General features: G+C 35.4%; 1 protein-coding gene across 1 annotated transcript; it reads left to right on the top strand.

Moving 5' to 3' along the window:
* Positions 1-1,426: 1,426 nt before the first annotated feature.
* On the top strand, positions 1,427-8,240 carry LOC121243552 (transmembrane protein 18). Its single transcript, XM_041141683.1, has 4 exons — positions 1,427-1,704; positions 2,241-2,346; positions 7,694-7,842; positions 7,925-8,240. The coding sequence occupies exons 1-4, from the start codon at positions 1,564-1,566 to the stop codon at positions 8,018-8,020; spliced, it is 492 nt and encodes a 163-aa protein (XP_040997617.1). The 5' UTR covers positions 1,427-1,563; the 3' UTR covers positions 8,021-8,240.
* Positions 8,241-14,802: the final 6,562 nt, after the last annotated feature.

The following is a 14,802-nucleotide window of genomic DNA, read 5'->3' as shown; positions in this document are numbered from 1 at the left end:
TGACAAACCTGGTTTCAAGGATTTGAAAGAGACATTTCACTATTCTCATTGTACATTTTGTCTCCTTTTTAATTAAAAAGGATATATGTGTAAAACAAGTGGTCAGCAAGCATCTACGTCAACTTTCATTTTTTTTACAAGTTTTTATTTACAGGCTACGTCGACTGTAACATAATATGTCAGGTGAACAATGATAGAGGGACCCATATATTTTATAACTTTCTATAAATATATCTAAACTTATATTAACATCTAAATACATTTAAACTCATCTTAGTTGGACCTCACAAAACTTATTCTATCATCTCAACTCACTACTAGTCATAAAAAACTCAACTTAGTTCAACTCAGCTCAATATTCAAAAACAACCTAAGAGAGAGCTAAGAGGACTCGAGAAAGGGCGAAGGGTTTCATTAACCCTTTTAGGAAATATTCAAAACCATGTCATTTCATTATAAATTTAATTTTTTTTATATATAAATAAATTATAAATATATTTATTTATATATATAAATGCCAGGTTGGACGGGAGATACATACCGCCCGGGCTTGGGCCTCGAATGGGGGATGGCAAGTTTTAACGGATAGGATGACGTGAAGGTAAAGTTCACCCATAGGCCACATGTAACAGGAATTTTTGGAAAGAACCTACCAAAGAAGACTCCGTTCATACAAGAGCATCCTCAATAGATTAGCTAAAAATTAAATTTATTGAGTATTTAATTATTAAATAGCAAAATGGATTAACTAGAATAGCTATAGTGACTTTAAAATTTTTTTCCAAATTTAAAGGTTACTTTACATATATCAAATAGATATTTTATTAATTATTTCTCTTTTTTTTTTCTTTCTATCACATATTTTATTACAATTGATATATTAATTTCAATTAATGATATATTAATTTAATAATAATATGATTATTAATTAATATATAATAGGTAAAATAGTAAAATATGATAAAATAATAATTTAAAAAATTAAATATTTTTGAAATTATTAGTTATTCATTACTATATAATGAATAAATAGATAATTTAATATGGAGATTTGATGTGAATAACTAAAATTAAATTTATTTTATATTATTTTATTATTATATAATAAAAAAATAATTATTTTAGGCCTTGTTTGTTTTCAGAAAACATTTCTCATCTCTTCATCATTACAACTTTTTCAAATCTCCACACAAAATAAAATAAATAATTTAACTTTTTTAAATCTAAAAATAAAAATAATATTAAAAAATATATTTTAACAATTTTTTATTTAACTTTTTAATTTTAATTTTATCTCATTTAATTTTATCTCTAAAAATAAACGAGCCCTTAACGTAAAAATTTATATCAATAAAATAATTAAAAGTTAAATTTCTATTTCGTTTATAAAAAATGTCCCTTAACTTTTGGTAAGAGAGTGCTCTTAATATTCGCAGGGTCTTCGGGACGCCACCACGATTTACAAGACAAGACACGCGAAAATAAATTTAAAGCGGAAGAAGCTGTGCGTATTTCCTGTTGCTACGGCTTGAAGGCGAGAACTTTTGGAGGATTTGGAAGGCCATGGAGGAGCTGAAATCGGCTATAGAGGAGCACATGGATCAAATGGCCGATCTGGTCCAGAAATTTTCTTCCGAGCTGCGCTCCGGTCTACGTCCCGCCTTCGACAATTTCATTGGTTTCTTCCACGCAATCGACTGGAAGGTATGTTCCAGTTGTTTTTTTGCTCGGTGGAGAGCAAAGCCACGTGCAGGGGCCCAGATCTTCAAGAATCTTATTCCTTGTTGCTTTGGTTTCTGAGATGATTGAGAGTGCAACCTTCTAAACGCACCCAGATCTTAAATCTAATACTAAATTTATAGTTTGGGTGCTAAATGAGAAAGATGACACTTTTTTCTAAATAAATGGGTAGAAACAAAACCCTTTTTTGTTCTGGTTATTTCGTCAATTGCGTCCGACATGAATCCAGATTTGGGGCCATGATTATGTAAAATAAAGGAAAATTATGCTATAATGTAAGGGATGCAGAATGGTGTATGTGTCTTGTATTAGTTTCACTCCTGGCTGACTGAAATGAACATCCTTCGTCATGTCTGAGCGATTTGCTTTATTAAAGTTGTTTAATTCGTGTCAGGTGGTTAATATCTCTTCAGAACTTATAATTTTGTCCTCTTATGATATGAGTTAGTAGTTTGGATCCCATTTCAAATGATTGTTGGATGTTATGTTGCCTTTGACAGGAACCTTGGTTAATGTGCTTAATAGGGTTACATTTTGCGTTGTTGCTGCTAACGATCTTCTCGAGGAAGCATATGAACTTTCAGATGTGCTTGTTCCTTCTGGCATGTAGGTTTATTACTTCCATATTCTCCGCAGCCATCTTCCGATTTTATTATTTAGGTTCTTCCTCATGTGTTATGATACATATTATTTTGAATTGTTTAGACAAATGTTTTACTTTTTCTTCATATGTTTGACTATTGAATTGCTCTTAATCAAAGAAAAAAAAGGGTTTTAACAGAGAAGATGCATATAATTATTTGATTTCAAGTATTGGAGGATGATAAGATGTTGTTTACCATTCCTTTTCTTTTTGTTTGGAGGGGTAGGGGGTGTGAGTGGATGAGGGCTGTGATGCAAAGAATCTGAGGTTTCATTAGTAGTGAATATTGTTCTTCTTTATTGGAGATTTGGCATATATTTATCTTGTTGTGAATTAGTGATTAAAAAAATACTGGAGTGGTATGACACCGTTATCATGTCTAGGCATTATAATACACCAATTTCTTGTAGAATCAACAGTTGGTGGAATAATTAGAGGCAGGGTTTTACACTTGAGAAATTTTTTTGCCTTAAAAATTGAGTTATTATTGTTCTTCTACAAATACAACATAAACCTATGCTGATCAATCTCTTCTATTTGAGCTTAACATTGTAGATGATGCTAAATACTTGTACAGTGTGCACTATTCCAGTTTTTATTGAAACAACAAGTGTAGCACCTGATTCCCATAGGATTAGGATGCCACGTCATAACATTACAGAGCACCAGGTATGAGAGATATTAAACTTTAATACCTCAACTAACTGAAAATATTTATTAAAACCCCGATATCGAGAGTAACGACTCAAATAAACTGAAACTAACAAAATTCCTCAAGGTCATCATGTTAGCGTAAACCAGATCCTAAATACTGTGTGCTGAACACTTATCAAAGCTTCAATAGGTTCTTGTATCTATTACTGATTATGGCCTGCGGACTCATCATAGTCACCTAAAAACATTTTAAAACATAAAAAAAAAAAAAATGAGTCGAATACTTGGTAAGTAAACACATCATTTAGGAATAAGGTAAAAAAAATGTTTTTTCAAATAACATTAAAATATTCAAACCAGCATTAACACATGTCATAAATATTTTTCCTTTATACTCTTGGGTGGCAAGCACACATTTATGCTTTGTGTGTAAGGGTTGGCAATATCAAAGGAATTTTGCTGCATACAATCACTTTTGTGTACTCCTTATGCACTCCACTAATGTGATTGGCCAAAGCAATTATTTTATATTAAAAAAAAGTGATGCAGCCAATTATATTAGTGGAGTGCGCAATGAGTACGTAAAAGTGACTACACATAGAATTTTTGATATCAAAGATCCTGGTTCCATTCTTGTGACCAAAAGTGGAAATGCATCTAGGTTATGTTCATCAGTAGATAACTATGGTGTGCTTGGGCAAGCAATTTCCAGCAGACCATTCAAGATGGTTGCTGCTGCCCACCACTTGTTTTTTATAGGTATACCCGCCACTTTAGCTCTGGCACTATTGCACATTAGTTAGAAGGCCAAGAAAACATTTCCAATCCATCATACAATCACTTCATTTCCCTTTCCTTCCTTCTTTTTCTTTCTTCCTTTTCCTCTGCTTGCCGTTAAGTGTCAAAGCATTTACAACATTTCCATTTTATATCACACAGCGGAAGCATGCACGAAATTGAAATATAGTAATATCCATCATGGCACATGGATGACGTATTATACCACCTTTGTTTCGTCCTTGGACAGCATTCTAAATTCCTCGAAAATTTGACCTCTAATCCCTTGTACTCTTAATCTAATCAATCCTTTGATATGCATATATTATAGAGACTTCATATTACACTATAAGACCTAAAGGATTTTAGCCATGCATCATAGGGAAAACTCAAGTGGCAGAATCTTTCCACCGGTGTTTACATATATAGACATGAGGAATAGTTTAGATGTGCAAAAGATTCAAAATTTCGAGTTCCAGGGTGATTGCCTGAGAATACTTCAAATAAATTCAGTTCATAATGGAGTGCAGCCCCTAGGAACCCTTTAGGACTTGAAAGATTTGCTGTTGAGGTGTTGGGGTAGTGGAAAAACATAGGCTAGTGCACTGTTTTCACTGCTGGAGAACTCACGGTTTATTTTCTTTCCTTTTTTTTTTTTTTTTTCCTGCTAAATGAAAAGGGTAGGAGGGGGCGAGCAGAGGTTGCTTCCCTACCTGAGTGTGACCATAGTAGCACCCTACCCATTGGGAACGGAACAGGAAGGGCCTAGACGGCGGGAAATCGCAGGCACTCTCTCAAGTCAGGTTTGAGCAGTAGCCTAACCCCGGACTCCACTAGGGAACTCAATGAATTCTCGAGCAGCTAATACTAACAGTCTAAGGTGAATCCATATTTAGACTTGAACCCAGGACCTAGTACACACAAAACCACTTGGAAGTAACTCAAAGACTATTGAGCCACTACCCTCGGTGGTACTCAAGGTTTATTTCGATCAAAAGTGATATAAACCAGTGAGCAATGGTGAAAGCAAGGGAATAAAATGCTTGCAGGCTAGGGTTTCAAATTGTGAAGCTTCTTATCTGGACAAACACATTAAAGGGAAGTCAAAAGCTATATTTTTATTCATGGGGAAAAGTGCTGGAAAACTTGATGGGTTCCTACCTGTGTTGCGGCAGACTTGAAAGGAGTCTTTCAATGACTTCTTGAATTTCTTGATGAAACTTCTGTAGAAATAGTGTGTAACACCCCAGTCCCACATTAGGAAAATAGATGATTCACATAGAATGGGGAGTTTCTTAGGTAATCATGGTTGTTAAGTCCCACATTGCTACTTACTAGGGGAAACTGGGTTTTATAAGTAACTCTAGGAAAGTTTCAAATTGACTAGTCTCTTTGGGATTATAGAGCAGATACAAAGCTACCTAGTAAGGCCAGTCATGATACTGGAGCACTGCATTATATGGCCTTGATGAGGAAGTGATGAATTTAAGAGAGGGGTTTGTATAACCCCAGTCCCACATTGGAGAATATGGATAATCCCACATAGAGTGGGTAAGTTATGAAGGTAGTCACAGGCATTAAATCCCACATTGGCTACTCACTAGGTGAACTAGGCTTTATAAGTAATTTTGGGAGGTTTCAAATTGACTGGTCTTTTTAGGGTTTTAACTTTGATGTGGCTAGTGCTTTCTTTGGGTTGCTAAACGTGGCTGCAAGGGTGGCCAGACTTGGGAGAAGAGAGGGTGAATACTTTTGGATATACAATTTTTTGGAAGGGCTAAACTGGCATATAGACCAATTCTGTCCTTCAGGAATTTGTGGCTTTTTAGGGCTTATTGGAAGCTTCCAATTTTCTATTTTAAAATAAGGAAATTCCCCAGGCTCTTTGTGAGGCATCGCAGACCTGCCCTTAGGGTTTCTAGAGTCTGAAATTTCTGATTTGGAAGTTGTCACCATCGAGTCAAGTTTTCCTATTTTTACACGACCTATAGGATCTACTATGGGATTTTTTATTTATTTATTTTTATTTATTTATTTATTTTTTATCTTGCCTTCTATATTAAATCAGCATTTAAACAAAGTCAAATAGCACCAAAATATTCAAGCAGCAGCCGTTTGACAAAGTTAAATTTTGATCACACTAATATTTGTTCTCAGGCATGACAAGTGACTCAAGAGTGCACAGTGGACGAGTGATATAATCCATTTTCTTGAACTCATAGGAATTTGAACTTATCTTCATTTAATGATTTGATAAATGCACCATTGGAATATGATATACCAAGGTGGTGGGATGCAACCTTAGAGAGGGAAAAATTAGTAGTCGAGTTGAGCTAGACTTTCTGTCCTTGTTGCTTTTACTTCACGTCCTAGGGCCAAAAGTCTCAGATCTGCACTGATTTAGGAAACTGCAATTCAACAAATTCAGTTATTTGTCCACAAATCTCCACCTAATTCATTTTCTTTTATCGGTTGAGATAATGTTGTCATGCGCTTGTCTTTGTATGGCTTTTAATCTTCATTCAAAATCAAACCATTGTAGCCTTTTTACCCCAACTACAGCAAAATGTTCTAGGGATGTATTGGCAGCAATCCTGAGTTCTTTGAATTGTTTGGTAACTCTTCATGTGCCCAACTCAATCTCTATGATTCATTAAACTATTATATCACAGATAGTTTATGAACGCACCTTGTTAATTGAAGAATTGGAGTATATTTCCATGATCCCCCAATTGAAGAATTCAACAGGTTTTCTCTAATTACAAATCCTAAAATGTGACTTTTACCAACATTTAGGGGTGGTGTTGTCGAGGTGTTTCCTCAGCCTTGTGAATTTTCAAATTATGGCATTTTATCATCTTGATTATGTAAAGTTGAACCCTAATAGTTGCCGTAGGTGTTTTTTTGTATCTATTATGGAAACATATGAAGCACCGTAAGAGTTACGGAATGTGCATTCCACTGAATGTTTGGGCAAAGTTTTGTCTGTCTGTGTTTACAGAAATGATGGAAATTATATTTTCTCCTAATAATGTGATTACTATGCCACAATCTGGTCACTGATTTCATAGGTTAATTTGACATTTACTTGTAGTAATATGATTAGTATCCGACAACCTGGTCATCACACTCATAGATTTAATTTGACAATTGATCTTTGCTTTGTTTGTTATGGTGTGCCCTGCAATTATTTCCCTCTAATTCGCTGGATTAGTCCTTGCATTTCCTTGTTCACAATATTGATATTTGTTTATCCATCTTATCGTCATAGGTTTTAGTCCTTTGGGCTATTTCCAATAAAATGATGCATGAAGAATTTTTTCTAAACGTCTCTTCTCTGGAAAGCAAGACACCTGTAAATGTCTGGCCTGTTAAAGTTGGTCTGTCAACATATTAAGCCATCTTTGAGTAGTTAATAAATAGTAATGTTGTACTTCTGTCTTGGTACTTTGCCTTTTGGACTTGTATGGGTTTGTATGTTATAGTTTTTGTAACGACAGCTATGACTAGGATTGAAGCTCATAATTTTTCTACTGAAAGCAACCTAACATTGATTTCATGTACACATCAGTTAAAATTTGGATTTGCTATCCAAGTAAGAACAGCTTGCATTAAGTCAGCCTCATTGGTTGCTATTGGGTTTACATGTTTCAAGTGAGTGGAAAGTCAAGAAGATAATTGAAAGTTCTCAAGGCCCATTAGACGTGGCTGTTCACGCATTGACACATAGCTGTTCTTTCCATGTTCACCTTGTATACACCATTACACCCGCACATGCGCACACGTAACAATAGTTTTTATATTACCATTTACAAACTGCTTGTTTTAAATATCTTTGGAAACATGATCAGATGATCTAAAAGGCATGATTTCGTGCAGTGGCTGGTGTATATCTTGCCGAGAATCTCAATAGATTCCTAGGTGAAAACTGGAAGAGCTTCTCCAGCCAGAATTATTTTGATCGGAGTGGTGTTTTTCTCTCAGTAGTATGGTCTGGGCCTCTTCTTGTCATCGCAATCATAATCTTGGCAAGTGTCAATCGGTTTTTTGATGGTTCCCCCTATGTTATCTGCTGCTTTTTTCTGAGCTGCACTCTCTTTTCTTTTGCAGGTAAACACACTCTTTTCCTTATGTTTCCTTATGGTAAGATGGAAAAAGGCAGAGCTCAGATATCGTGCAAGGGTTGCCCGTGACAAGAAGGATTGATCGAGCTCATGTTTCAGTTTTGCTGACCGAGGCACCCCTCCATTATATAGGGTCTGTAGAAGGTTCTTTACCTAAAGTTGGTTTTGAGGTTGAAAGTTCCTCACCATTTTTCTACTAATAAACACTTTCATTAGCCTTGTATTACCACTGTTAAACCCCCGTCTTTCCCCTACCCCCGCGATAAAATGATGAAGTTAATTCCTTATCTTTTGAGGTTAAATTAGGTTATTATGATCTTTAGCTGCCCTCCTGTTTTCTATGACATGTTTGAAGCGGAAGTTTCACGGTTCCTTTCCAGAGGATGCCTACTTAGGCTTGGTTTGGATAGTGAGTTGAGTTTAGATGATATGAGATAAATTTGAAAGTTGAATAAAATATTATTTTTTTAATATTATTTTTGTTTTGGAATTTAAAAACGTTGAATTTTTTATTGCATTTTGTTTGAAAATTTGAAAAATTTGTAATGATTAGATGAGATAAGATGAGTTGAAATGATTTCACTATCCAAACCAGGCCCTAGAACAGAACAGGTTGTGTCTGCATCAAAATATTCCTCATTTACACCCAAAGTGCAGCTTCAATTCCACCAAACGAGACTTATCAAGTTATATAATTTAGCTATATATAATGGATAGAGATATTTGGAGAATGAGATGAGAAGATAATTCTGTGAATAGTAGTGAAATTGTTTAAGTTGAGATGTTTTATCGAATTTTGGAAAATAAGAGAAAAAATTAAATAAAAATATTATAAAGTTGAAATATTATTTGAATATGATCTTTTAATATAATTTTGTTTCGGAATTTGACTAAGTTTTTTTTTTTTTTTTGAAATTTTGGAAAAGTTATAATAATTAAGTAATTAAAAAAAAAAAAGATACAGATTTGAAATTGAAAAGTGTGTTTGAGTATTTTTGGAAAGAAAATATTGAAAAATTTTGAGATGGTATAAGACGAGATAGTTTGTGTTTTTACTAAATCTAATTTCTTGAAAACTTAAAAAAAAGAAAAAAAAAAATAGAAGGTTAGAACGCTGTGAATATTGTTATGGTGGCACATGGTAATGAGAAAAAGTAGGTGATATAAACTAGTCCAACGGTCAGCTTTTCTTAAATATTTTTACAAAATCTCCTATTTCTCTTTTCTTATAAATGAAGAATTATTAACCATGATAAAAATGAGAGTTTAGAGTCTATGAGCATGGGTTTCGTTGTAGTTGTTAGATCAAAATACCCCTCACGCAAATCTCTCTCTTAATTACTTGTTATTTGTTGTAAATAATGTGAAACTGACATCACTGTTTATAGTCTCATTCGGGTGCAGCCATAGATTCAATGAGTGGTGCTACTTGCCGTTTCTATATGCCTACTCGGTGTGTTGTCCAGTGCAAAAATGTATTTTTTTTTATTTTTGTTTTTTATTTTAAATATTTTTAAACATATTTAAACATTTTAAAAAATTAAAAAAAAATATCAATACACTAATAATCACTTCCTTAGTCATTAATAAAAAAATTAAAAAAATATTAAATATACGAGCGGTCAAAATGAGGGGACAAAATAAGGAGGCATAATAGTCTAGATTCAATATTGTTATGACTGTTGTGATCTATTATGATATCCCTTATTATTTCCTTAAGGAGAAACTGGATGGCATCGGGAATATTATGTGGTAAGAAAATAAGTCACTTTTTTAGAGAGAAGTGTACAAAAAATTTCACAAAAGTAAACTTATAAATTGACATAGCTTCATATGAAACGTTAGCTTTACTTTACAATAAAGTTATTTTACAATCTAACATATCATATCAAATCACGTCAATTTGTGAAATCTCTTTATAGTTAAAGTATTTCTCTTTTTCAAATAAAGGAGCTAAACCCGGATGTTTTGGATCAAATGATGAGTAGCTTCAAAAAGAAAATCAAGATATTCTTATAAAAGTAATTCTACATACAATCATGAAGTACGTAAATATCGCGTAATAGCTTTGAAAAAAGTGGGGTCTATTATTAAAAATTTAATTTTTTTATGTAGGTCTCATGTTTTATTTTTTATTTTTTAAACGAATACGCGACGGTTGCATAATTCACAGTTATAAATATCTTTTCTCTAAAATGCATTATCAATCTTTTCCTTTCTCGATCACAAAATCTTATTAATAAAAACATTAGCAAATTTTGACGAGAAACCCCTTGTGCTTTGCCCAAGGTTTTAGCACCTTGTGTTTTTTTTTTTTTTTTTTGGTATCTCTATGCTGAGCAATATTGTGAACAAGACCCTTATGTTAGAACTTCTATCCACCTAGAGACAAAACGATGACGTATTTGTCGTTGTTATTCCATCTGTACACCACGTGTCCTATGCACGTAGCAACTAAACTTAAACTATGAAAAATGATTAAACTACCCTTATGAGACCTAGGGGTGAGCACATTCGAGTCGGATTTTCCTAAATTCAACAGGGAAATCTGACTCCGACTTTGTCGGAGTTTAGATTCGAACTCTGACTCCAACTTTGGCGAGTGTAGACTCCAATCCACTTGTCAGAGCGGAGTCGGAGTGGAGTCTATACAAGTCAAAGTCGGATTTGAGCTTTTTTTAGATTTTTTTTTTAGCTTCATATTTAGCCTATTTTTTTAAAAGAGTGTTTTGTGGGCTTTCAAATTTTAATTTTTTCAAAAATTAAAAACTAAAATTAAATTATTCAGTACTGATTTCTTCTATACTAATATCTAACTTATTTTTATACTAGATTTATAGTACTATAGTTCCAATTACATGTTATCATATTATAGTATTACGTATTATTTCTAGTGTCTAATTGCATGTTATTATCTTATAGTATTATGTGTTATTAACTTATTATACTAGACTTATTTCAATAATAGTGTCTAACTTATTTATATAGTTGATTATATATTGTAATACTATGATGTTTACTTATATTAAACTATTATTAATTTTTTAAAGCATTATTAGTTTATTTTATTATAGTATAAATATATTATTTTATAATAATTAGCTCATACTAGTATATGATTGAATTTAAACTATATAAGTTCTAGTTATAATATTATATATTATATAACTATACTACTATATTTGAGAAATATAGAGATAGATATATATTTTTATAACACATAAACAATATCAGAGTAAGAGTCAGAAGGCAAAGTCAGAGTTGGAGTGAAAGCATAAATTCAGAGTCAGATCAGATCGGAATCGGAGTCGATCCAGCGACACCTCCAACTCTGAATGAAAAATTAAAAAAAGAATCCAACTACGAATCCCTTTTGACTGAGTCGAAGCAAAGTCAAAGCGGAGTTGAATTTGGAGTTAGATTTTTAGATTTTTGTTCAGCCCTAGACCTGAGCATCCCATACCCTTCATCTAACTCCATTTGGATGCTAAAAATATCTTAGATCATCTATGAATAATAGTGAAATAGTTTGTAAATACTAATGAAATAGTAACGAATAGTTTATGAATAGTAATAAAGTAGTTTGAGAATATCTACGAATATTTGTATTCTCAAACAGGCTCCAAAGTTATGAAATCCATAAATCCCTAAGATCTAACTCTCTCTCGATCACTTCTCATCATCGAATCCCAAATCTCTCGTGCACTTCGAATTCCAAATCTCTCCCTCCATCAAACACCTAGTTTCGACACCAATGGAGAAGTTGTTTCGGAGGAGGTCCCAAGATCCCCAAATCCCTAAATTTGAAACCCCTAGATCACAGCTTGATACCAACAATCAATTTGTAACAAACCCAATTAACTTAGGCCGAGTTTGATGGGCCTCCAGCTAAATTGTTTTCTTTTATTCTATTTGAGTTACTAAGTTTTTACTAGTGGCCCATCACCTTATGTGTGTTTGTAGAAGAGATTAACTTCAAACCGACTCAGGTGTACCTCTTTACACCTTCCAATAAGCAGCTGCCACGTCGGATTTTCATGGAGAAAAAAAAAAATACAATTAGTCTCACTCCATTAAAATGCACCCCCCGCGTTCTGGGTGTTCTCCTCTCTGCCTCTTTCTCCGCTCTGTCTCCGACAGCTCTCTCTCTCTCTCTCTCTCTCTCTCTCTCTCTCTCTCTCTCTCTCTCAAGCTGAAGCTCCCCGTGCACTCTATCTCCCCCAGTCCCTGTATGTTGAATAGCAACAGTGCTTATGAATTTTTTTCATTATGAATCGCTTGCTGCCTGGGGTTGTATCGTTTGCAGTTACTCTCGTCTGCCTTAGCCCTTGTGGATATGATTATAGATCTTTGAGAATGAAATGCCAGTTGCTCAGATTTTACTAGATGCATACGGTTTCTCAATTGAATTGCGTGCTGAACATTTCTCAATAAAAATGCATATAGCTCAGAGTTTCTTGCTGAACGTTTCTCAAGAAAAATGCATACGGTTTCCCTAACCAAAAAATATAGATGGAGAGAGAGACAGAGAGTAGACGCTTCGGTGAGAGAGAGGGAGAGAGGGGAAAACTCTAATACGAGGGGATTGGGGGTGGATTTTAATTGAGTGAGGCTGGTTGTATTTTTTTCTCTATGAAATTCAGACGTGGAGCTGTTTTTTAGAGGGTGGAAGGAGGCTCTTTACACAAGAACCGGTTCCTAACCCCTCCCTTGGTAGAAGATGGCCCATGGCCTTATTTTGTTGCTGTCGATTAGGGGTGCCTCACGGTATATGTACTGGAGGTAGTTGTTTGTAGGAATTCATTCTAGAAATTTTTGTAAACATTGGTCACTGTAGAGGACGGATTATCTCGAACAATCAATCCATGGCTACCTATACAATCATATGACTCGCTTCTATCCATTGTGTAACACCTAAGCCCAGCCCGAGTCTAATAAATATTTTTGAGCTTATGTATTAAAAGTTCATTTGAGTTTTAATGAGTAATTTCGGAACATCTTATGGACTCAAAAATTTATTTTGACAGAGTATGAATTTTATTGGACTCAATGATTAGAAAAGGCTCAAATAAAAATTCACGGACCAAGGGGCCAGAATAATTAGAACTTGGCCCAATAAAACTTTTCTAAATGTCGAATGTATTGTTGGACGAGAGATTTATTTTAGACATGAGGATTATAGACCAATTTATTTATCAAGTCCAAACTCATTAACGTGTCCAATTTCAAGCATACTAGAGTTAAAATTTTAGAGTCCCTTTTGTGATAAAAATTTCTTACACCATTGTCTTATATATATTTAGATCCATGGATGTAAATCACGCTGCACCTTCTAAGTAAATTTCTTTTAAGCAGATGAAGCCACCAAAACACTCAGCATGCACGGCATGATAATTGCCATGCACATCCCTACGTGTCCTGGAAACAAGCACGGAGCAAACTTTCCACCGCCTGGATTGATTTTCTTTCAGTGAAACAGATACTTTCATGACTACCACCTTAATTTTTCCCCATAAACGGCAACAGTCCACGTTCACCACTTTATGCACATCTCTATCCCTCACATTTACGGCAACTATCACAATATATATACAACACGTATACGACATACTGGTGTTCCCTCTTATAGCTAGGGTTGCCACTGCTAGATTTTTCAATGAAACATTTTCTTCATGTTGTTAACCAGCTAGTACCCCAGGCCAAACAAAATAAATTGCACCGAACGCCATCTTTCGCACCTTAGCTTCACCAACCTCATGCAGGTTCATCCTTCCTCAGCTAGCACCTCTATAAGCCAACCACCATAGCCCACTATCCAACGGCCACTTCTCCTAGTGTCAACCACGAGACCACCATGAACGACCAATACCGTCCCAGCTCCACCACAGTCCGGTCTCCATTCACTCGGAGACAAGAATAAATTTCTCCACCGCAGTGCAACGCAAACCATAACCTCCGATACGTCTAGCAGACTCGCCACCCCGAAGCCAAGCCAACCACGTCGTTGCTCCTCCCTCAGATCACCACCGTGCCCAGCCCACACGAAGTCGTAGCCACCCATACACGGTACACCACCACCACAAGCCATCAGTCATTGTACCCTGTTTTAGACAGCCCGAAACAGAGCACATATGATCCACTGCACCTCCTCAAGTCACCATAGCCAACGACGTCGCTAGCCCTACACCTCGCCTCTACCTCCACTAAAACCGCCGCCTGTGGCACCCTTGGTGTAACGGCCCGATCTTTTATTTAGAAATAAATTACAGAAAAAATTTTATGAGTTAAAGCAAATTATCAGATGATTCTTTTTATAAACCTAGAGTTAAATCTCTATTATTATTATTATTATTATTTTCCCTCCAAACCCATGAATCCTCTTCATAATACAACTCCTCTCTACCGGATTTTTTTTTCTTCTTTGAATTTGAAACACGCACCAAACCTAATCCACCCGCATGCACATGCACGTCTCTTCCTTTATCTTTATCTAGGGTTTTCATTGGTCTATATATAGAGGCTTATTGTGTCCAGTCCGAGCGTCTTTTTCCAGCGTGAACAACCAGCCTCAAGCAGAAACCAAACCCATGCCTTCTTCCCCACGCCGCACTATGATTTCCTCAAGCCAACCCAAGCTGCAAGCCGCACTCCCTAAGCCCCTTGTCGCTGCCCCCACTTCATGCACGGCCTCCAGGCCACGTCCAGGAAACAAGAAATCGAGAGCCACCTGCACGACGGAAATCGTGCGTTAGCACTACCCCAGCCCCACAAAAGAGCATAAAAACTTGGCCTCCTTCCATAACCACGACGCAGCTCCTCCCTCTGGCCACCTCGTAGCCCAGCTAGCAGAACCACTGCACGGCC

The sequence above is a fragment of the Juglans microcarpa x Juglans regia genome, chromosome 8D, assembly GCF_004785595.1.
Source record: "Juglans microcarpa x Juglans regia isolate MS1-56 chromosome 8D, Jm3101_v1.0, whole genome shotgun sequence".
In the NCBI taxonomy this organism is placed as follows: Eukaryota; Viridiplantae; Streptophyta; class Magnoliopsida; order Fagales; family Juglandaceae; genus Juglans; species Juglans microcarpa x Juglans regia.
This window is presented reverse-complemented; position numbering and strand designations above follow the sequence as displayed.

Excerpts from the sequence above, each read along its gene's own strand:
- LOC121243552 (XM_041141683.1), top strand. The coding sequence starts at position 1,564 with ATGGAGGAGCTGAAATCGGCTATAGAGGAGCACATGGATCAAATGGCC. Across the intron at positions 2,347-7,693 it reads GTGCTTGTTCCTTCTGGCAT|TGGCTGGTGTATATCTTGCC; the intron begins GTAGGTTTATTA and ends GATTTCGTGCAG. Across the intron at positions 7,843-7,924 it reads TCATCGCAATCATAATCTTG|GTAAACACACTCTTTTCCTT; the intron begins GCAAGTGTCAAT and ends TTTCTTTTGCAG.